General features: G+C 40.2%; 2 protein-coding genes across 2 annotated transcripts; both read right to left on the bottom strand.

Annotated features, from left to right (window-relative positions):
* Positions 1-1661: 1661 nt before the first annotated feature.
* Positions 1662-14330, bottom strand: slc25a10b (solute carrier family 25 member 10b). Its single transcript, XM_023420597.2, has 12 exons — positions 14205-14330; positions 13798-14023; positions 8282-8401; positions 7280-7394; positions 7098-7146; positions 6870-6911; positions 6736-6779; positions 6575-6645; positions 5169-5261; positions 5005-5082; positions 4829-4885; positions 1662-3611 (listed from the first exon to the last, which is right to left on the bottom strand). Exons 2-12 carry the CDS (start codon positions 13885-13887, stop codon positions 3510-3512), a joined length of 861 nt encoding a protein of 286 aa, XP_023276365.1. The 5' UTR covers positions 13888-14023; positions 14205-14330; the 3' UTR covers positions 1662-3509.
* Positions 14331-17898: 3568 nt separating this feature from the next.
* LOC111665553 (claudin-4-like) lies at positions 17899-19848 on the bottom strand. Its single transcript, XM_023420598.2, has one exon. It carries the CDS (start codon positions 19625-19627, stop codon positions 18956-18958), a length of 672 nt encoding a protein of 223 aa, XP_023276366.1. The 5' UTR covers positions 19628-19848; the 3' UTR covers positions 17899-18955.
* Between the last annotated feature and the right edge of the window lie 978 nt (positions 19849-20826).

Here is a 20826-nt window from a genome sequence, read left to right on the forward strand (position 1 = left end):
GTGGTGTTGGGAGCGAACCAAAACAGTAAAGAGGGGATCTGCAGAGTTGGGTGCCAAATCTCTTCTCTATTTGTCACATTACACATAGTTATTAGTGTGTGCACTAATATGACCAGATAATGACAAAGGGAATTATTTAACCTAATGTTTAAATAATAATATCAAATTCAAAATCATATTGCATATATGTCACCAGACTAGTTACCATGCACTGAGCAACAGGCGGAAAGTTAGCTTTATTCTCAGCCCACCTTCAGTCTGTCACCAGGGTTTCACTGTGACCTTTGAGTTAATATGAGTTCCTGCTGTGTCTCCATCAGACTCAGCTCAAAGCCCTCAATCGGTTTTCTGTGAGCCCTCGACCATGCTCAGATTAAACTGAACTGCAGCTGGCCTTTAAAGTCTCACACTGGCCAGTGAAGAGAGGGGAATGACTTTATTATTCCTACTAACAGTCCTCCTAATACAACCAGTGCTCTCTATAAGCAGACACTGAATGACCAACCATGAAAAAGACAAAGTTGAGTGAATGGAAGTTATTTATCTATTATTATTATTATCATTATTATTATTCAAATACAGCCCTGACATATCATTTTAAAGAGTCGTCAATACTTAAGCTTTAACTTACAGTTGCATTTTTACACATTCAGCAGGCAGAGCAAAATTTGCATTAATTTGGAGTTGTGCTTCTGGCCACTTCCTGAATGGAACTCCACTATTCGCTCTTCACTCTACCACAGCTGATTGATTTTGGTCCAGTTTTGTGGCTTAATTTGTTAATTTATGCAAAAGATGATGGGTAGTTACTCTTGAAACACCCTCACATCTGCATTCACCAGCTTTCTATTTCACATTTGACATTCACACAAAGATCCGAAAGTCAAAACTGTGACCTTGCCTCCTTATTAATCAGTGCTGCTTCTTACTTTTGTCTTTTGATGGCATGAATGGAACCGATGTTTGTTCCAGTGGCAAGGTCCTTCATTGTAAGTTCCGCTTGTTAGAAATTGGAAAGTTCATGTTTTTCCCCCTTCTTTTCACTCATCTGTGAAGGGTGATGTTATACAACATTAATTAAAACATATTGACATGTAAGGTCCCTCTAAGCCGAACATGTAGCGGAGAATACAAATGGAAAATTAATGAAGTCAGATATTTTGCTATAATTTACAGTATGCTTGTTTCTCATCAAAAAAAATCTTGCCTCTCATATCAAAATTGTATCTCCTTGCATAGGGGAATATTTCTTGCAAGTGCTTGCATACTTAAAAAAGCAGCAGTTTTAATTGTCAAAAAATGCTGAATACAAAGTGTTGGTATTTTCAATATATAGAATTATTCAAAAATATAAATGAAACATGTTGATGTGTATTAAAAGGAAAAAAACAGCTGTAGGAACAAATGAATTTGCTTCCCTCAACATTTTACACCTGAATATATATATATATATATTATACAGCCTGGTTTTCCTTTTCGCTCTACACACAGGCAGCATTCCAAGGATGTGCAAAAAATAGCATGAGATCATGTGCAGAGTGCATTCAGAGGCATAAGGCTCATGAATTCCCATACGTACATGTGATGCTAGACATGAATGGTCACAGTCATTAATGCTTTGCATGTGATGGATGGTATTAATAAAGGAATGGGCAGCCATCTTCATCGAGGCAGAGGAACAGAGTCACATTGCCACCATTTATTATAAAAGCTGAACATCACCACTTAACTGTGGACTGTCCTGCCACAAAGTGCCGGCTGAGAAGCTGTAATTCTGCAAAATAAGTACTGATCCCAAGTCTGGGGACTGGTGTGAAGGACTGGCAGAACATTCAACTATGTCTTTGTTGGGATCCAGTCACAGCCAGCATCATTGTACTATGAGCCTGTGGCAGCAGAAACCAGAAACACAGAGATCACTGTGTTTGTTTTATGATGTGGATTTAACACAACCAAGAGGGCCTGCAGCTGATTTATGAGACGACAAAAATAATAACCTTAAAAATGTGGTGTGGTTTGCAACAATCTCATTCACTACCAAAATAAAAGTTTGTAGCCTGACTTATTATATTGAAAACAGGCATAATACCCACACATATTTTTTCCATTAGTATTTTAATTCCAAAATTCTTGGTGAATGATCTACAAAATACAGATTCGCAACACCCAGAACTGTGGGTTCCTCCAGTTTCATTTCTGTGCGTATGAATAAAATTAGGGTTAAGAGTACCAATATTATGGCTGATGTACCACACCGTACCTCACACTGCAACTCTTGAAAATAAGAACATGCAGGCAAACAGTCATTCAGTGACATTATTAGTCTTTTTTTTTTTTTTTTATTGTATCCTAGGATGAAGGTGCAGGACTTATCAGCACAGGAGAAGATACTTCACACATTACTATACTGCCCCCTGCAGGACAGATACTGTAAGGCAACATTACTCGTCTCTGTAAACAGAGCAGGCACAGCACAGAGAATGCTTGAACCAAAGTCAGACTTATAATGGGACAACAAGAGGCAGAAAACATCCTCGGTTGGAACCATTAACATTTTAAAGTCAATACAAATGAAAATATTTCCATTCTTACTTTTAGAACATGTTTTAGTGTACAGCATGTGTTTCTACGCAGCAGGTTAGTGAGTATGAGTCCATTGAGTTTCAGTAAAGTGCCTTACATAATAGCATCCTGAGTCATAAAGTCTGACATGCATTTAGCTCAATGGAGTAATAACATTAGAGATGAAATGGCTACAGGTACACTTGTACTGTACAGCAGTTCTCTACATGATTCTCTATTCAAACAGTAGGAACTTAAAGAGATCAAGTGGTCGTTTGCAAATTCAAATTCACTAGGACTGGAGAAGTCAATGCAAGAGCCACTGCCAAATGTAGTTTCAACAGTCTGCTCCGACTGGTTCACAGTTTCCCCCGCTAACTCCCTCCTTACTTAAAACCACAAGACAAACAAGCTTGGTCCTCTTCTCTGAAAGATTTAAGAATGAAATTGTGACAGGAGTGGAATGAAGGGAGGAGAATCAGGTAAAAGTTAATGAAATTCTAACGTGTTAGTGGCTGATTTCCCGTTCAAAACTAATTATTACATGATAAGAAGTCAAACAAATAAATCTGTAAAACTGTAAAATTCAGGGTGCATCACATTTGGTCACCACTATTGGGAATGATTACTATGTATGTTACATAAAAGCTTGTTTAGTCATGTTTTAGTGATGGCTTTTGGGAAATATTATAGATTGATGACAAGGCTACATTGTGTTTGTAAGTACATTTTAGACTTCTGCTAAATCACAAACAACATCTTGGCCTAATAGGAAAACAATCAAGTGTTGTTGAGGTCTACAGGATACACATTCCTGGCACAAACTTCTTAAGCCACAGTCTACAATTGCTATTACACTGGCGTGGGCTCTGAATGCGCTGTGCACCACTGGTGGACTGGCCTTAAAGTACTGAGTGCTGAGATTACAGAGCAGCCCATTGCAGAGTTTAGGAGATGATGCGAATGCCAAAGTTCTTCTTGAGCTGCTCGAGGAAGATGAAGGTGAGCACCGTGTGGGGAATCAAGCGGATCCCTGCTGGGACCAGACCCTGCAAAAGAATGCGGCATTAGATTATTATTACTTGTACTTCTCTCCCATCACAACTGTCAGTTGAAAGCTACAACTACTGCACTAATCAGCTAAACAATGCCTTCATTCTGAAATGTAATGATTTCTTATTATGCCCAGTGCTGTAAATGAGAGTTTTCCTTTCCGTTTATATTGCAGCGCAAATTCAAATCTGTTCTCCCAAACAGCAATGGGATCAGCTGGGCTTGGTGCCAATATATATTTTTGTTTTATCATGCATTTGTATATAACAATGACATATCATAACAGACGTTTTCGTATGTTAATACAATATTTCTTCATCCGAAACACAGCGTGCACTGAGGAGGCTCACTATACACAGTTTAAAAAGACAGAGGCTTGTTGTTGTGTGTCAAACAAATCATTCAAAATTATACTGATAATAACATATTCATTATATATTATATAGCTGAGTGAAACTTCTATATTAATTCATATTGATAAATCAGCTTCCAGTCCAACAAAGCAAAATCAATATGCTTTAGTGCGAAGAATGCAAATGATGTTAAAACCTTAATAACCTGCATCCCTGGGGCTACCTGATAGCTGATTGGTTAGGGCGCATACCACATGGGCGCAAATGACCTGAGCAGTGAGTCCCCGGCTTGACTCCTGGCCAGCCGGAACATCTGCTGCAAGTCATTCCCCTACTCTCTGCCTGCATTTCCTCTCTGTCTCCACTGTCACTGCTCAGTAAAGTCATAAAATGCCCCAAAGAAAGAAAAGCAAAAAAAAAGAAAAAAGGATTCATTTCAAGTATTCTGGTTGTGTTGCTGCTGCTCCTCATTACCACTGTACTTCTGCTTGGTGCCCCTTCTCTTGCATGCTTATTTGCATAGTAAAAAACAAATGAATGATGAATCTACTTTATGTCACTAAATTAATTTGCCTCTATGTAAATGCATTACAGGAAATTTTTTTTTTTTTTTTTTTCCCCGTGGTACAGCACCTATTACCACCCTGGACTGAATACTGTTACCCAGGGCCCAGGTCTTTTCTTTCACTGCTGTGCTACAGGCAGGTAACACTGGTCAGTGCATCCATGTGTGATCCTGACACAGAGTCAAATAACTGAAATAGTAAATCTAAGAACCTGTAAAGAACCTCTGATTAACAGCGGCACTAAATAACCTTAATGGTGTTAATGTACATTGTTTTGTGAGGTTTTCTTTTTACCTTGTAAAATGCCATTGGGCCCAGCCTGGCGGTTTCTCGTAAGCAATGTGTCACCCCCTGAAGAGAGAGAAACGCCGGGTGGGAATGAACATTGGGAAATGGAGAAGATAGATAAGCAGACAGGAATGAAAGGATTAGAGGAGACGATGAAGGGGGATGAGGAGGGATCTACCCACCGTGTACTCTCCCTTTGAGTTCATCAGTCTCGTCTTTAGTACATCCAGAGGTTGACACAAGAATGTCGCGCAGCCTCCCTGCAGAGCAACAGTTCACACAAGCTGAGATCAGTCGACAAACCAACCTTGTAAATGTCACACGCTGACTGAGACCTGATACTTACAGCAATGAAGCTGGAAAGAAAATGTGTGAGCATGTTGTCTCCCATCATCCCTGTTCCCAACACCAGCTGCTTGGCCTGGTCATAACATGCCAACTAAAGGGAGAAAGATAAGAGGAGCCAGAGAAAACTTGTGTCATTTTAATGGTAAAAAGAAAAATCTGATTGTAATCTAAACTCACTCTTAGATATTTATTCATTCATATTATGAATCATCATATTCATATTTATCATTATTTAGCATGATTTATAAGAATCTGTGTCCCACAAATTCTTCACTGCTTTCAAATCAGCATGGTCCAGATGTGAAATGTGGCTTGCGTGTCTGTCTGTGTTCTCCTTTTGTTTCCGCGCACATGATGGTCACATAGTGAAATGGGTATATCAACTGGGTCGGCCTTTATATATTTCACAAAAAGTGTGATGAGTCAAAGATAACAGCCAGTCAGAGTGTCATGTTTTAAAATGGAAGTATTTGGCTCCCCCTAGTGGTAGTACAACAAAAGACAGCGTGGCATTGTCAAATTTTCTTGTCTTTACAAACAAAGAAATAAACTGACATTAAATGCTACGAAATGATCATAAAAACATTTTGGGATGTGGGATATTTAGCAAGTAGGATGGTCAGAAATATTTTCAAGACACCAAAGCTGCATGTTGATTTCAAGTGCTGATATTTGAAGAAATAACATGTATGACATATGGATCAGTCAGGGGACATTTCACAGTGAATCTTTTTGTTTTACTAAAAAGGAAAAAACTGTTCTATCAAAACAACATTGTACTTCAGGGTAATGAATGTGTATTTTGCTATTGTCATTCTCTAGCTAATAACTATGTATATAAAAAGGTCTTGAGATGAATATACTGATGCAGATGAGACTGTTACACTTCTACTCTCCACTTCTGAGAGGCAGCTCAGGTTCTGGAGGAGACTGCAGTAACATCATTGAGGCCAGACACTGTAATGCCCTGCAGACCCACCAAGCAGCCCATACTAATGGAGCTTATTGTTCCATGGGAGGATTGGAGAAGATACACAGAAATGTTTTTCAGCAGGCACCCTTCAATAATAACTTTACAGTATATGTACAGCATGCCCAGTTTTATCAATGCTTGCTGAATTTGACATCCTTTAACGTGACTAGTAAGTATATTCATGTGTTTACGAAAAATTGGATTGAAATTGTGATTACATTAGCTCGGGTAGAATAAAGCAAAATACAAAACAGACATAGTTCTTCACTGGCCCAAGAATCCCTGGGTCTCTTAAATACTTATGTATTGTATTATGTATTTGAAATGACTTTTTAAGTCACAAAGTCTACGCATGCAATGCCAAAAAAACCCACAGAGGTTCCACATGATAAACTCCAGCCCATCACCAGACTGTGAATAGTGTGACTTGCCTGTCCAACAGTGACCATGGCTCCTCTGCTGGAGGCCATGGTGGCTCCTGAGAACAGTTTCCTCACACCCTCTGTGGGGACGGGACACAGGTCAGAGGTCAGACATGATGCCACTGTGTGCTGTATATGAAGTTACACACACTATATTGATTGGGATCTACCTTCTCTGGAGACCCTGAAGAGCCCATCGATGGCATGTTTGTAGCTGAAAGAAAAAACAACAACACATCAGCGTTAAATTACAGTAAAAGACTTAAAACAGCTAAACTGACAAAGGGAAAGTCACACCACTCACTTTCTCCTCAGTTCTGGTGGTAGTTTCATGTCATTCTGCATCCTACAAGCAAAAACAGTTCAGAGCTTTTGATTGAACTATTTGCTGGTTTTGACCATTGTCTAAAAATAACAACAATAAACCATTTGTTTGAAGGAATTGTGAATTCAAGTGAAAGGTAAAGTGGGGTCAGACTGTCGGACTCCACTGAATATTAATGCCGGTTTGAATATTGTGACGGCATCTTACCTGACATTCACCATGTCTGCCGGTGTACCAACAAACCCGCCAGTGAAACCTGTTGAAAGACAAATCTTGTTGGCACACAATCAAGGGTGACACTGCATGCGTGCACATGTGTGTGTGTGTGTGTGTGTGTGTGTGAGTGAGTGAGTGAGTGAGTGAGTGAGTGAACATTAGTGTGCTCCCACCTCCGAAGGCTCCCAGCAGGACCTTCTGGTAGAAGGGCATGGGGCCCTGGCTTGTGCTGCCCAGCATGTCCCTCACTGTCTCATAAATGGCAAATCTGGTGAGAGAATAGGACATCTGAGGAGAGGAGAGGAGAGAGGAGAGGAGGATTACATTTATTAAAAAAAAAAAAAAAAAAAAAGAGTCCGGCGGATGGATGACTCCTGCACTCATTATTGCTCATTATTTAACATTTTGTTTTTCTAACCATTAGAAGGAGCCTCATGCAGCCTAACCAATCTAAAAATGGTTTCAAATGAGTTTCGTCATTTAAAGAGGCCCATAAACAGGAGGCAGCATTTACAAGGTAGAACTGATCCTACTCTTCATCCTCCAGTGGCTGTGATTCAACTTTTCTGTCATGTTGGATCCATCCCGCAACATGTACAGACCTGCTAACCACACTGCAATCCTTGTATATTTTATAAAACTATTCTACTGGTATATTTATAGCATCCTTCTGCCGCAAACCAGCTATTTTGTGTGACTGCACATGAAGTCACCATTTCCACATGAAATGTTTGAAGCACATGAATCTCTTTGAATCTCACTACAATACACCAGCTACAGGAAATTTATTCAAAAACCTGTTCTAAGGTAGTCTGTCATACTCTCTCCTCCTTTCACCAGGAAAATGCAGGACTTGATGGTCATAGACACATCATGTTTTACTCAAACTGCATGTCAGGTCAGCCAAGAGTATGCACTGCTTTATTAGGAAGTCATGTGTACATTGGAAGAAAGCATGACACCCATTAAATCCCTTTTACTAATGCCAGCACACTGGTTTATGTCCAACGCGTCTTCTTCTTATTGTTGTTTGTAAATTATTGTGGGGTATTCTATAGCATTTTAATTTTGTATTATTGTTGTATTTTGTTGTAACTTTGTTTTGAAAAGTGCTGTGCACAGTCATTATTATCATTATTGTTAAGGCTATATCACTCAGCTGCAAACATACACACCTGTCTACAAAGGGAGGCAGAGAGGCCATTGTAAAGAGCCAGCACCCCGTCATTCTTCACCACATGAATGGCCATCCCCATCATCCTCTTCTTCACCTCCTGCTGTGTCTGCAGGTGCACCTGGAAAGACAGTGATGTACTAGGATTGATGTCACTTTCAATATCAAGTGAGGCACTTCAGTGGCGTGACAAAGAAAACATCTGACAGCGCGAAGACACAACAAATCTGCAGACATAGACAATGTGTGATCCTCTTGGGGTTGACACAGCAATTTCTTTTCTTCTTGTTCCTCCTTGTGGAGTAACTTAGACACACTAGTTAACTTATTTAGGCAACTAAGTGTGTCAAAAGCCTAAATGTGTCACCTCTTAAAGGGTTATTCCAGTCATTTAGTTTTGCACGTCCTTACAGGGGCTTTGTGAGAGACAAGAAAAGGATGTTCAAAGTCTAATCAGCCGGAGATATCCTTAGTTTTAGGACATTATATGGGTCAAACTCAAAACACACTAGATCCTACACTTCCCATAGTGCAACTCCATATTTCATTAGCTGCTTGGTAAATGGCCACATTTTTCACCCTCACACCTCCAGTTTATAACACCGTCTCCCCCTATGTGTTAAAATCTTTAGTTCCTGATGACAACATCAGAGATATTTTTTCAGAGCTGAGAAAAGCTCCTCCATCCACACAGGACATCATAAAACGTTTTACTGCACAGGGGGAGGAGTAATAAACATGATGAGCAAACTGACCCTCAAGTGTAAAATTGGTGGAGGAAGAAGTAATGTGCAACATAGACAGTTACAATACCATGCACAAGTTCTCTAAATGTCTTAATGGTACCCGTGTGTGTGTGTGTGTGTGTGTGTGTGTGTGTGTGTGTGTGTGTGTGTGTGTGTGTGTGCGTGTATGCGTGTGTGCTGTCCTTGTCAGGAGGACAATAGCTCTACAATATGGCCTTTGTCCTCTGTTCTAATCAGTATATAAGTCTGAAGACGGAGCCCCTCAAAACACAATGTTGCCCCTGTCACATCACCAGTGGATTTTAATGGCCGCTTTTAATCATTTCCTCTATTTCCTTAAATCATCCGTTTAATCATCACTTGTTGGTCTACATGACACATTGGTTCCAAACCAAGTCAGGCAGCAGGTTAAACATTTATCCTTTAGAGATTGAAATTTGGGAGAACTACTGGGTGCACAAACAAAATCTTCTAATACAATACTGCTCATTGCGTCTGGATAAAGAAAACCTTTTCAGCATTTTTCTTTTAGATAGGAACTTTTCATCATTTTGAATGTGCAAACATCTGAGTGTCAAAGCTAGCTTTAACTGATGCCTCCATGGACTAGAAAAGTGCCTAGACTTCACATTTTTCTGACAAATGTTCTTTCAGCATCTCTGGAGCACACAGTGCCGCCATCACGCCTTCTAAAAGAAGAAATGAAAACAAGATAAGAGTCTCTGTGAGGTTATGAGCTAAATGCTAATGTGAGCATGCTAACATGGTCGAAGTGACAATGCTAACATATGGATTTTTAGCAGATATAATGTTTATCAAGTTCACCATCTTCAATTTAGTGTGTTAGCTTGCTAACATTTGCAAATCAGCACAAAATATCAACAACAGCTGGGGATGATAGTGTTTGGCATTAAACCAATATGTTCAATGATTTAATGTTTTGTTTTGTTTTAAAAGTCTTTTGTTCTGATGTGCACATGAACGTTTCTAGCAATTTTTTTGCCACTCCATCTGGAAGATGTTGAAATATAATAAGTGGAATGGACTGAAAGCTTTGACCTCCTGGTGGAGCTACTGCTGCAGTTGCTGAAATATTTCAGTCTGCACCAAAGTGATGGACCAACCGACAGAAATGCCATTCATATTTAAAAGGAGACTATCATAGCTGAAAATCCACAATAAAATCTTACAGCCTTGAAAACTTGACACAATCATATTTGAGTCAGGTTTCACACTGCGAGAAAAAATTGAATTACTTCAAGGATTGGAAACTGGACATAGGCAGGACCGACTCTGGTGTTATCCCTGAAAACTCTGGTAAAGGGAACCACAGAGTGTTGTGCAAAAATGTGTCAAGACAATGTCCTATTGAGCCCTCAGCAAGCTAATGTGTATATGGGCAGGAACACTTGTGTACACACCGTGGTGAAATATTACACCCAGATATGTTGATAAGTGTTTGTCTTTTTAGGTGATGTCTGACTAATCTTGTTAAGCAACTCAGCTGTATCAGTTTAGGATAACAATAGATTGGCCTATCTGAGGGCGTAATAGATGTTTTGGTTAACACAAAGGCGGAATATGACTCGGCGCTCTTTGCATGGTGATATGTGCCTTTCCTATTTCTATGCTGAAAACCAATTTCACATATTCTCTTCAAGTTCCACCTCAGTCCTATATTTAGCTGTTAGCTTTTGCAGGAATGTGTCCAGCGTTATGAAGCCATTAACGTTTTAAGCTTTGTAAGCTGTTGCGTCAAAGTCACCATCTGTCTCTCCGTCCAGTAACTGAGACAAACTACGAGTTCTCATTTGTGTGTCTTACACACAATGTGGGTAAAATGGCAGCTCATTAGGAAAAAGACTGTGGCAATAATTGTATATAATTGTTAATCAGCAAAATAATCATGTGATGATGAACTCTCATGATGTGCTCATTTTACAAATGTCCGTTGCCCAAATGAATCATTCTGAACAAGATGTAATTAATTAACAAAAGTGGTTACTCAAGTTTTTGTTTTACACATATGAAGTTTGGGTTCATGTAATACGTAACAGTAGGACACGGTCCACTACTTTGAAAATTTCCTGTTTGATTTTCAATGCATTTGCCTCACCACAGAAATATTCTTGTTAACATTGTGATTTCATTTCGTTAATCATTTCAGCCATATCATCCAGCACTACAGCACAGAAATCAACACCTGTTTATTCAGGATACTTCCAATGCAAATTTACCTTTGTTCAATATGTGAAAACAAATCCACTCTGTCTAAGTAGATGACAGTGATTGAGAAAGTGCTTCCTCCAGTATCCATCATGCACTTTCTGGTTTCTTTGAAGTAACACTAGCCATCTTTAAAATTCATGGAATCATCCATTATCAACGCAGTGTCAACAGTTTGTACAATCACCAAGCTGTGGTTTAACTCCAAGCTCCCAACCTAACATAATTTAATTCCAGTGAGCATGAGTGAGGATTGCTCAATTAGTTTTTTATTTGATCAATTATTCTCAAATTCCCAGTGAATAATTTTATACATTTTTATAAATCAACAACACTTGAGAAAATTCCTCCCCTTCATCAGCTCCAGGAAGCTCCTGATAAAAGTACTGATTGTGGATCAAATATGGTGTCGCCTACATCCGTCACCAGAAACACTCCTCGCCTGACTGCCACTACAGCAGTTTGATTGGTGTAAAAGCTACATGAGCACATACAGAGCAATCTGTATGCAGGTATTTGAACAGTGACACACTCTTTTGTTCTGCTGCCTTTGTACTCCAGCACAATGGGACTAAAGAGAAACAATGAATTTGAGTTAAGAATGCTGAATCTCAGCTTTAATTGGAGGCTCTTTGCATACATACTAGGTGAAAAGAGTAACTTGTAGCCTTGTCCTTGTCGTTTGGGTGGGGAGTGGGGGGGTGGGGGAGGGCATAAAAGGGGGCGACAAGTCACCCTCAAACACTCTTAAAGCAGAAAGTAATTAACCCTCATAACCATTAGGTAATATCTAATCTAATCTACTGGAGTAAAGAGTCAACAAAACAGAAAATGTGTTACAGGACAGTGAAGGTATTTTAAAACACTTAGTGCCCAACTGTCAAAATTTATGTCAAAAATGGCTCTCCTTCTTGGAGTCACAGATCAACTAGGTCTGAGGAAACAGATATGACACACACATATTTTTGGATTAAATTTGATTTGCACTTTCCAAGGATATCATTATTTCTGATGTCCGTCACAAATGAACATCCACACATCATCTTAGAAATCACTGAGAAGAGACGCTCCTTATAACTCTCAGAACTTGCCTGAAAATGATTACGTTTTAATGTTTTCAAAGTCTCTGCATATACATAGGTGCACTACAAAAAGGAGCTGCTAATAACTAGCTCTGTATACTTACAAAATGTAAACAAATATAAGTTAATATGGGTTAGCTGTACAGTTGTAGCAACTTGAACCTGATTTTTTTGATTTTTGTTTTTACAGACTTGAAGAAAAAGACACTTGTAGCTGAAGCTGCAGTTGTCTTGATTTTCTCTGAGGGGTGGGGGGTGCGGGGCAGAGGGCAACTTTGTCAAACATTGAAAGTCCTGGTTTAAAGAAATGGATACAAGAAACTAGAAGGCTTGAGGCTCTCACTTCAATACAGTTTGGGATAAATTACTATGCTTTAGGATACTTGCTATCTTCTTTTTACAAATAAAACGCCCTTTTGTTCAGTGTGCAGTATATTCTTTTTTGGTTTATTTTTTTCTTTAGATGTAGAGTGACAAAAAGCCATAAGTCAAAAACAGGCCAGTTCTAAAAATAAAGTTATTCTCAGTACTACGAGTAGAGCGGTAGGGGAGCTGCACTGAAAACTACTGCTACTACACTAATGAGAGACTTCATGAACACTGAAGGAACTAAATCACCAGACTCAAAATATCACGCTTCAGTCTTATATTACTATAATTTCATTTGGCATCACCATCTCACAAGCAACTCTGGGCAGATATGAAGCTCTCCAGAAGACATTCTTACTGCAAAGTGCTGATCAACAGCCTTGTCTGCATAATTACACAGCCCATGACTTCCTGAGGACCAGTTACTGTTATCAGGGTCACGTGCTGCTGACTTCAGTGCAGCCTTAAGAGGGGTACAAGTGAAGTAGTAAGGATTTGGGCACTGGGTCTAGATGTACTGGTTTACTCCTCTATAGTAACAAGAATGAACATGTGACACAAGAGACGCGCGCGCACGCACACACACACCTGCTGTCAGGCGATGACAGGCTGCATAAATCCCAGCCAGTGTGATCTTACAATTACCATACTGTTTTCATCCCAATAAACCATTAATATTAAATGTGCCACTACAGCTACACACATTAGGCGTACTTTTAAATCCAAATTCAATTCAATAATTACTTATTATCAATTATTTTTTATAATTATTAAGAGTAAGTGTCAGCTGGACTTACCATCTCTCACTAGCCTTAACCTGTGCCCTACATTTTACCAGCCCTGCACATCCTCATATACATTACAGTGATACTATAGACATGTGTTAGCTCAGTGTGGCATGACCACTTAAAGCTCACTGCTGCTACAACAAAACACTCAAACAGCTTAAAATCATGCAGTAATATGATGAGTAGTCAGGAGATTAACAACTGATATCTGGCCCGTCTTCTGTGTCTACCGCTGGAAACAGCTGTAGCCTGGTGCTCAGGCCTGCACTCCTCTACACACCGGCGGACACTGGCTGCTGCCCTCACCTTGAGGAGATCCAGAGGATGCGTGCAGCAAGCGGCTCCACAGGACGCCAGCCCACCGAAATACCACCTCGACATCCGTTTCTCGGTCATGGTGCCGTCCTCTGCCGTCGTTCAATGCAGCTACAGCGGTGACTTCCTTCCTTCCAGCCCGCCTCGACACGCTGTCCGCCTGCTCTGTCGGCTTCCTGGCCTGCCTGCAGGGGTACAGCTGGCAGTGGCTTGTGGTCTACAGGACACGGATAACCTCGTTAATCTTCAAACATTCCGATAACAGTCAGCACCACGGACCAGAGGACTTTGGGCTCTAGCAGCATCGCGCACACTCACGCCACAAAATGTGCGTGTTTGCACGTGAAGCACCGTGTGTTCGTGTATGTGTGCACTGTCTACTGTGTTTGGGCCACGACCTGCAGCTGTAGACAGAAGAGAAAAACGCAGCCAATTGCCACCGTGGACGGCGGAGCTGCCTACCCGCCCCGGGGCCCGAGATTCAAAGGTCGACAGCGGGGTATGAAAATGCTAAAGCCGAACAGCACACACACATACCCCACTTTCACCACACCACTACCAACTGTCATGCAGTTTTTAAAGTGATACGCATCCTCCGTGCAGCTGTAATAAGGCCAGATATCCCCCTGTCTCTTTAAGAGGATCGTGCCCCTCTAAAGCTAGCGGAGAGAGAAACTTTAGTTCACCATGCAAAATTGCTTGTAACAAGTGTCTACATGTCCCACTTAATACAGGAATCACACACGCGCGCGCGCACACTGTTGGTTGTTAAAGTGTGGTGAGTTTCAACAACGACTGAAGAAGCCTACACGCAGTCAGCGTGGCAGAGTGCGTGCCTTGTGTGTCTTGTTACCCATTGGCAGCAGCGTCAAGCAGTGTGACCCTTAGTCTTTGTTTTTAAACTACTGTCATTTAGGATTTAAAAAAAGAAGGGATTTTACACACATAAGACAAAGACAAAGAAACCTACACACTCATTACAGATTATTGATTTAAATCAAATTGAGTAATTACTGCTATTGATAAATAGCCTATAGAGGTGAACAATTAGATTTGACCATGGGCCATTTTGTTCAGTATAGTTTTACAGGTGTGGATGTTTTTGTTTTTTCATTAAATATTTTTATATATTTTAAGACTAAACCAGACTTATAAAACTGATTGTATTGTATTGTATTGTATAGCTGTATCTGCAGGGCAGATGTCATTTTACCCATTGCAGAGTTACAACACCCACAGTACATATAGCAATAAAGTGTTTCACTATGAGACTTAAATTGATGGGCTATCCACACTCACTTAACTTCAGTTTATGACTGATGTCTATCAGGGTGGAAACTATTTGTGTTTGTGATGCAAATCTTTATAATTGTTGTTATGAGGCTTGATGTTAATCAAGATTTACGTAAGCCTGTTTACATAAATCTTACTTAAAAAAAAGTATTGATGCAAACTTTGAGAGCGAAGACTTCAGCTTGTAGGTGGGCCAAAACCTTTAATTGGAGGGTCAGATTCATCCGATGGGCTGCTGTTTGCCCACCACTAGTGCAAAATCACTGGAAGAAAATCTCATTAGTCTGGCGTCATCAGTGGGGCGGAGCAAAGTTGAAACTCCAGCACAAAGGGACATCTGCAAAACAAGCTAACTTTTTGTTAAATTAGTGCTTATGGTTGTCATGTAAATACCATTTGTCAAATCTGTCATGAAGAACATAACAGTTGGGTGCCTCACATTTTTAAGTGGCTAATACTTCAATTTTGTCTGTAATTCTTAATATCTGTGGCCTGCTAGATGTAGTCACTATGTGGGTAAGTAAATCCAAGATCAGTTCTATAGCATATGTAGTTTATATCTTCATACTTGTGGCTTTTTCTCTTTTAAAAATGAAACATGGTGTCTGAAACTAAAGCATATATCATGTCATTACATCTGTGTTGATTGTCCAGTGTGTTTTCATGCTGTTGCCTGGTGGGTTAGGGTTAGATTTAGCCAGTTAGCCACTATTTTAACTAGGCCTATTTTATTTTCTCAAAGGAAGTCACTTTTGCTGATTTGTAATTTTTTAGCAGAGAGAGAGATGACAAGAAATGAGAGGATGCAGAAGACAGCTGGCCCAGTTGGGCTGGCACCTAAACACCAGAATGCCCTGTGCTTTCCTACACTTTACAATAGGAAACAGCCAGGACTGTCTCCCATGAATGCAGTGGATGTGACAATTTGGTTGCTAGAGTTGTTTGCCAACAGGACACTCATTATATCTGTTGGGACTCAATGTTATTTAAATCAAACAATAAGCTGAAAGCCACAGTGTTGATTCTCACTTCATTTTTAAAAATTCAGTGTTGATATAATGAATATATTGCATGTAATAATATTTTGTGTCTGAGAAATCGGATGCTATTTAAGTTAAATCACATATTCTGTCAAGTTAAATGAGATGTACCCTGCTCTGTCTACATTTCAATGTTTACTCATTAAATAGTGTAGTTTAGATTGTACTTGAGGTTGTTAGGTAATAAATATGTTGTCTCACTAAAAGAAACAAGTGCAACTGAAAATAAACATACAGTTTTTAAATTAGAAATACCTTAATCAGGAAAGTTACAGACTTGTTCCTTGTTCCGTTCCAACAAAGAGGAACTTTTGGCACAGTCCAGAGAACAGCAGGTCTTCCACCCTCTTGCCCTATGCCCTTTAAAACAGCTCTGAGTCTGTTCTTCTGTGTTGTGCAGAGTTAGCAGGGCAGCGTGCAGGCAAGACTAAATGGAGTCACTGTCAGATATCTGTTCCTTTTTTTGGCTGGCTTTTGGCACCACAAATTATAGCAGTTCAAGCAACCACATAGACATGTACTTGCATATTTAAGAATTAAAGAGGTTTTACAACACGGAAACCAAAAGCAATTATGTCTTTGCCTAAGTCTCTTTTGCAAACATGCTGCATTGGTAGGACAGCTGTAGAAGAGGGCTGATCAACACAACCAGATGTGTTTTGGAAGTAACATGAGGCAACTCACAGGGGGCCAAATGAGGGGTCAAGTCAGCCAGGCCCAAAGTGCAGATGAAGAAAAGAAAAATGCTTTAGTTTGTTGTTGAGAATACAGCAACATACTCGAGCAAAAAGAAAAACTACAGTCACAACATCAAATGTAAGGAGTTGAAGAAAAAGCTGCTAACTGGCACTCCAACTGATAACACCCTCACTGGTCTCAGTGTTCAAATATACAGCGCTTTAACCCAGTGTTTGCATGATCTTGTCCACTCCCTGCATATATAAATAGTCAGAGTTGAAGTGGGTGTCATGATTTGATTTAGTAAGTGACAGTTCCTTTCTTTAGAGTGAGAGTTACTTAGTGTCTACTGCCCCCAAGTGTACTATGTCTGCCGTCACTACACACAGTAGTATAGGCTCTAAGTGGGATCAGTTCGTTGTCTGCTGAAATAAGTTTCCAGTAGTCCTGCTCCTACAAGTGACATGTGAATCACCGTACATGTTGTGTGTTTTACTCATTCCTCTGAGACAGTAACATCTCTTTTTTCTGCCAATCACATTTGTAACTGTAAAAAAAAAGACTGGAGCAAAGTGAAAGACAGGTCTGGTAACAAACACATCTGTGGTGGATATTATATGAAGTGTCTTAGTAGAGAAAAGAGTGAACAGGAACAATATCAATCAGATATGTGGATTAAACTAAGTCTTGATTCAGAATAATCTTTAATTTGCTATTTTAGATTCAAAATGGTTTGATTGATCTTATAAAATTGGTTACAATATCTATGATGACCTTGACCAAAAGTAAATCAGTTGAGTCTGTGTGATGAAATACTGGGTCTGTCCTTATGTTGTTGTGTCTTTTCTTTGGAGTGAGTTCAGCTATTAAGAACATTTACACCAGCGCATTGGGACTAATGAGTATAAACTCTGTTGTAAGGTCTAGCAAGTATTAGGTCATCAGAAAGAGGGGAATACTCCAGCTTTTCACAGTACTTGAAAACATTACGGGGGATACAGTGTGCGTTTCCAACCTGGATATTGTGTATTCTGCACGTTCATACTCCATTCTATCATAGGAATGTTTAAAAGACGACCAGTTGTTGGCGAAAGCAAATGCTTATATTTATTGTGCGTAAGTGATTATACATCAAAAGACTGTCATCAACAAAAAAGTAAAGGTGGAAAATGCAATGTCACACTTCTGTACATGTAGTTAATAATGTTTACTGTATAATATTATTAAGTCAACTGAGCAAAAGATTTTTTCATGTAACCCAGTGAATACCTAAATAATGTTGAAAATATAATTTAAACTACTGCATTCATTGATATACCTGTATTACAGTCACCGTTTTGTTCAGATCAGTCACAAATTTTTTGTTACACTAAATTAACAAAATTGTTACCACTGGAAAACACAATAAGTAAAAATAAATTAACATAAATATTAATAATAATTTCTCATATGACGTTAAAACAAAAAAGCTCTAAAAGACAGTGTTTAAAGTGATATCAACAAAAGAGCACTGGACATATGCAAATTGCAGAACCACAATTTAAAAAAATAAATAAATAAATAAATAAAAATTGAGAATTAAATACGAAGAGTAAATTTGCCTGGGATCCAAAAAAAAAAAAAAAAGTGCATTAAAAGTAAATAAACAAGCATCACTGACTGCCCACATATTTGCAATGAAAACACCAGCATACACAGAAGTACTATGTACACTGGCCCTCTGTACACAGACCGCCCACACACACACACACACACACGCGCACGCATGCACACACACACACACACACACACACAGACACACACACACACACACACACATAAGCAGAGGCAGAGTGGTATTTGAGAAATGTAAGTCACACACATTAATAAACATCTAAACATCTAATATCCTCCCACAATTCATTTTAACTCCCACTCTGACACACAGCCCTTAAATAATGTAAATTGTGTTAGAGCCCCATTACTATGTAGTTAATCATGTAAGTGTAATGAACTCAGCCTTATAAGACAACTCATTAAAAACTAAATATAGGCCGATTATTTTCCTATAGATTGTGATCTTGCAGTTTCCAGAAGCTTGTCTGACCAGGTTTTGACCTCTGGGTTTGTTTGTACCTCACAAGTCCAATAAAATGATCTCATACAAATGATTTTTCTTGTTGCTTAACCTCCCCTGCTGCCCCTGTGTGTGGGTTGTCTTTCGCTGCTGCTCCTCCGAAAACAGGCAGCACTCTTCCACCTGGTGGAGAAGAGCCAACGTGCAGCAGAGAGCCCCCGACCAGGAGCAGCAGGCTGGCCCCCCAGCCAAGGTACAACGCCGGCCCCAGCTCTCTCTTTAGAGGCGCTGCAATATTCGGATCATAGAAGTCCCTGATGATTGCATGGGCCGTCCAGCAGATGGGTATCAAGTAGGCAAGGCCAGCCACAAGGAAGAGCACCCCTGCTATCCTCGCCAGCCGAGCCTTAGAGGCCTGGTTACTGTCGCCCATGCAGTGCGTACACTTGGCGCCCGCCACCCCGAGCATGAGCGCCACAAGGCAGAGGAGCAGGGCGAGGACAGTGAGGCTCCGGGCGGCTTGGGCAGACATGGGCAGGGCCAGGGTGGAGTCATAGGTCTTGCACTGGATCTGGCCTGTGGTCTGAGAGAGGCAGTTCATCCACAGTCCCTCCCACATCACCTGAGCAATCACTAGCTCTCCTCCTACGAAGGCAGACACACGCCACAGAGGGGCCGCGCACACCAGTGCCCCGAACACCCAACCCAGCAAAGCCAAAACCAAGCCCAGCAGCTGAAGACCTGTTGACGCCATGATCCCTGAAGAAACTTTAGAACGCTCTCAACATCGACAAAATGTTCCTCAGAAAGTCCCGAGTCCAGATTTGTTCTTGTCTTACTCACAAGGAGGTTGTTGAGAGCTGAGCACTCAGTAAATGAAGGTCAAGTCTTCTCCCAGTATATTCTCAAACTTTCAGTGAGATGACCAGGGACTGTGAGTTGGGTCGCCAACCTGTAGAACATTTTCATAAAAAACAGATTTTGAATCAACACAGGAATAAAATAATAATTGATCTTAGCTAACAGTTAAAATGATTTAAGAGCAGTAAACATAACTATGTTAGTAAAAGTATAAGCATTAAACCTGCTCCAGCGTGACCTGTTTTCTTTGGTTTAAGCAATTTACCACAGAATTCCACAGCTCCAGCAAAACCGTATAAAACTTACTGTTCAATCAGAAGTCCACAGACAGTGTGTTAACCAATCTTTGTGCGCTCCCTTGGTGGTATAATCGTGTGATGTGAGTAGCTGGTGTCTTTCTCCTGTTATGACTGGCCAGCTTGTCTCTCTGGATCCCATACGCAGGGGTGTAGGAGGGCAGCAGTGTGTAATACTGCATACTAAATACATACACACACACAGCTAGTTATGCAAAAAAAGCACAAGGACACTTTGTTTCAGACTTTGTTGCTACCATGTTGTCATTTTTTTTTGCAGTTGGATTGGCCAGACTGGGGCAAAGGATGAAATCAAGGAGGAGAAGCTAAAAGCTGACTGGAGACTGATGCATACCTGAGACCTGAAGCACAACCTGTGTAACTATGGTGCAGAACAGTAGGAATCACCAGAAGCAGTGGAAATTATAATGTTTTTCAGTGAAAAATATGTTTTGAACGGCTACTTCAGCCCCTCATTTATGGACACTTTATTATTATGTATGTTGGGAAGTTAATAGCTGTTCAGTAATCCACCACTAGATGGCAATACAGAGGTAGCCACCATTTTCACATTGTTCCTTATGCATAAGAGTTGCATTTCGCTAGAGGAGGCGTGCTGGGGATTTGCTGCCTGATAGGATCTGACAGATATGATCTATCAAAACACTTTTGGTTTTGACTGCTGCAATGTAGACTGATGAGTCAAACGTGTACAGATTTTTGCATAGCGTCCTTTCTCACTCTGACACAACCTCACCTGCAGCTGGACAGCAGCGTCGTGCAGTTGGTTTCATTT

The sequence above is a fragment of the Seriola lalandi genome, unplaced genomic scaffold (assembly GCF_002814215.2).
Source record: "Seriola lalandi dorsalis isolate HSWRI2012SDOR001 ecotype SW California unplaced genomic scaffold, Sedor1 jcf7180002054654, whole genome shotgun sequence".
Lineage (NCBI taxonomy): Eukaryota > Metazoa > Chordata > Actinopteri > Carangiformes > Carangidae > Seriola > Seriola lalandi.

What these genes read in the sequence shown, in the direction of transcription:
- slc25a10b (XM_023420597.2), bottom strand. Translation starts at nt 13,887, where the DNA reads ATGACCGAGAAACGGATGTCGAGGTGGTATTTCGGTGGGCTGGCGTCC. An exon ending in CCACCAGAACTGAGGAGAAA is followed by an intron (nt 6,780 to 6,869) that starts GTGAGTGGTGTG and finishes TTTTTCTTTCAG; the next exon opens with CTACAAACATGCCATCGATG. An exon ending in CCATGGTCACTGTTGGACAG is followed by an intron (nt 5,262 to 6,574) that starts GCAAGTCACACT and finishes TTCTCCCTTTAG; the next exon opens with TTGGCATGTTATGACCAGGC.
- LOC111665553 (XM_023420598.2), bottom strand. Translation starts at nt 19,627, where the DNA reads ATGGCGTCAACAGGTCTTCAGCTGCTGGGCTTGGTTTTGGCTTTGCTG.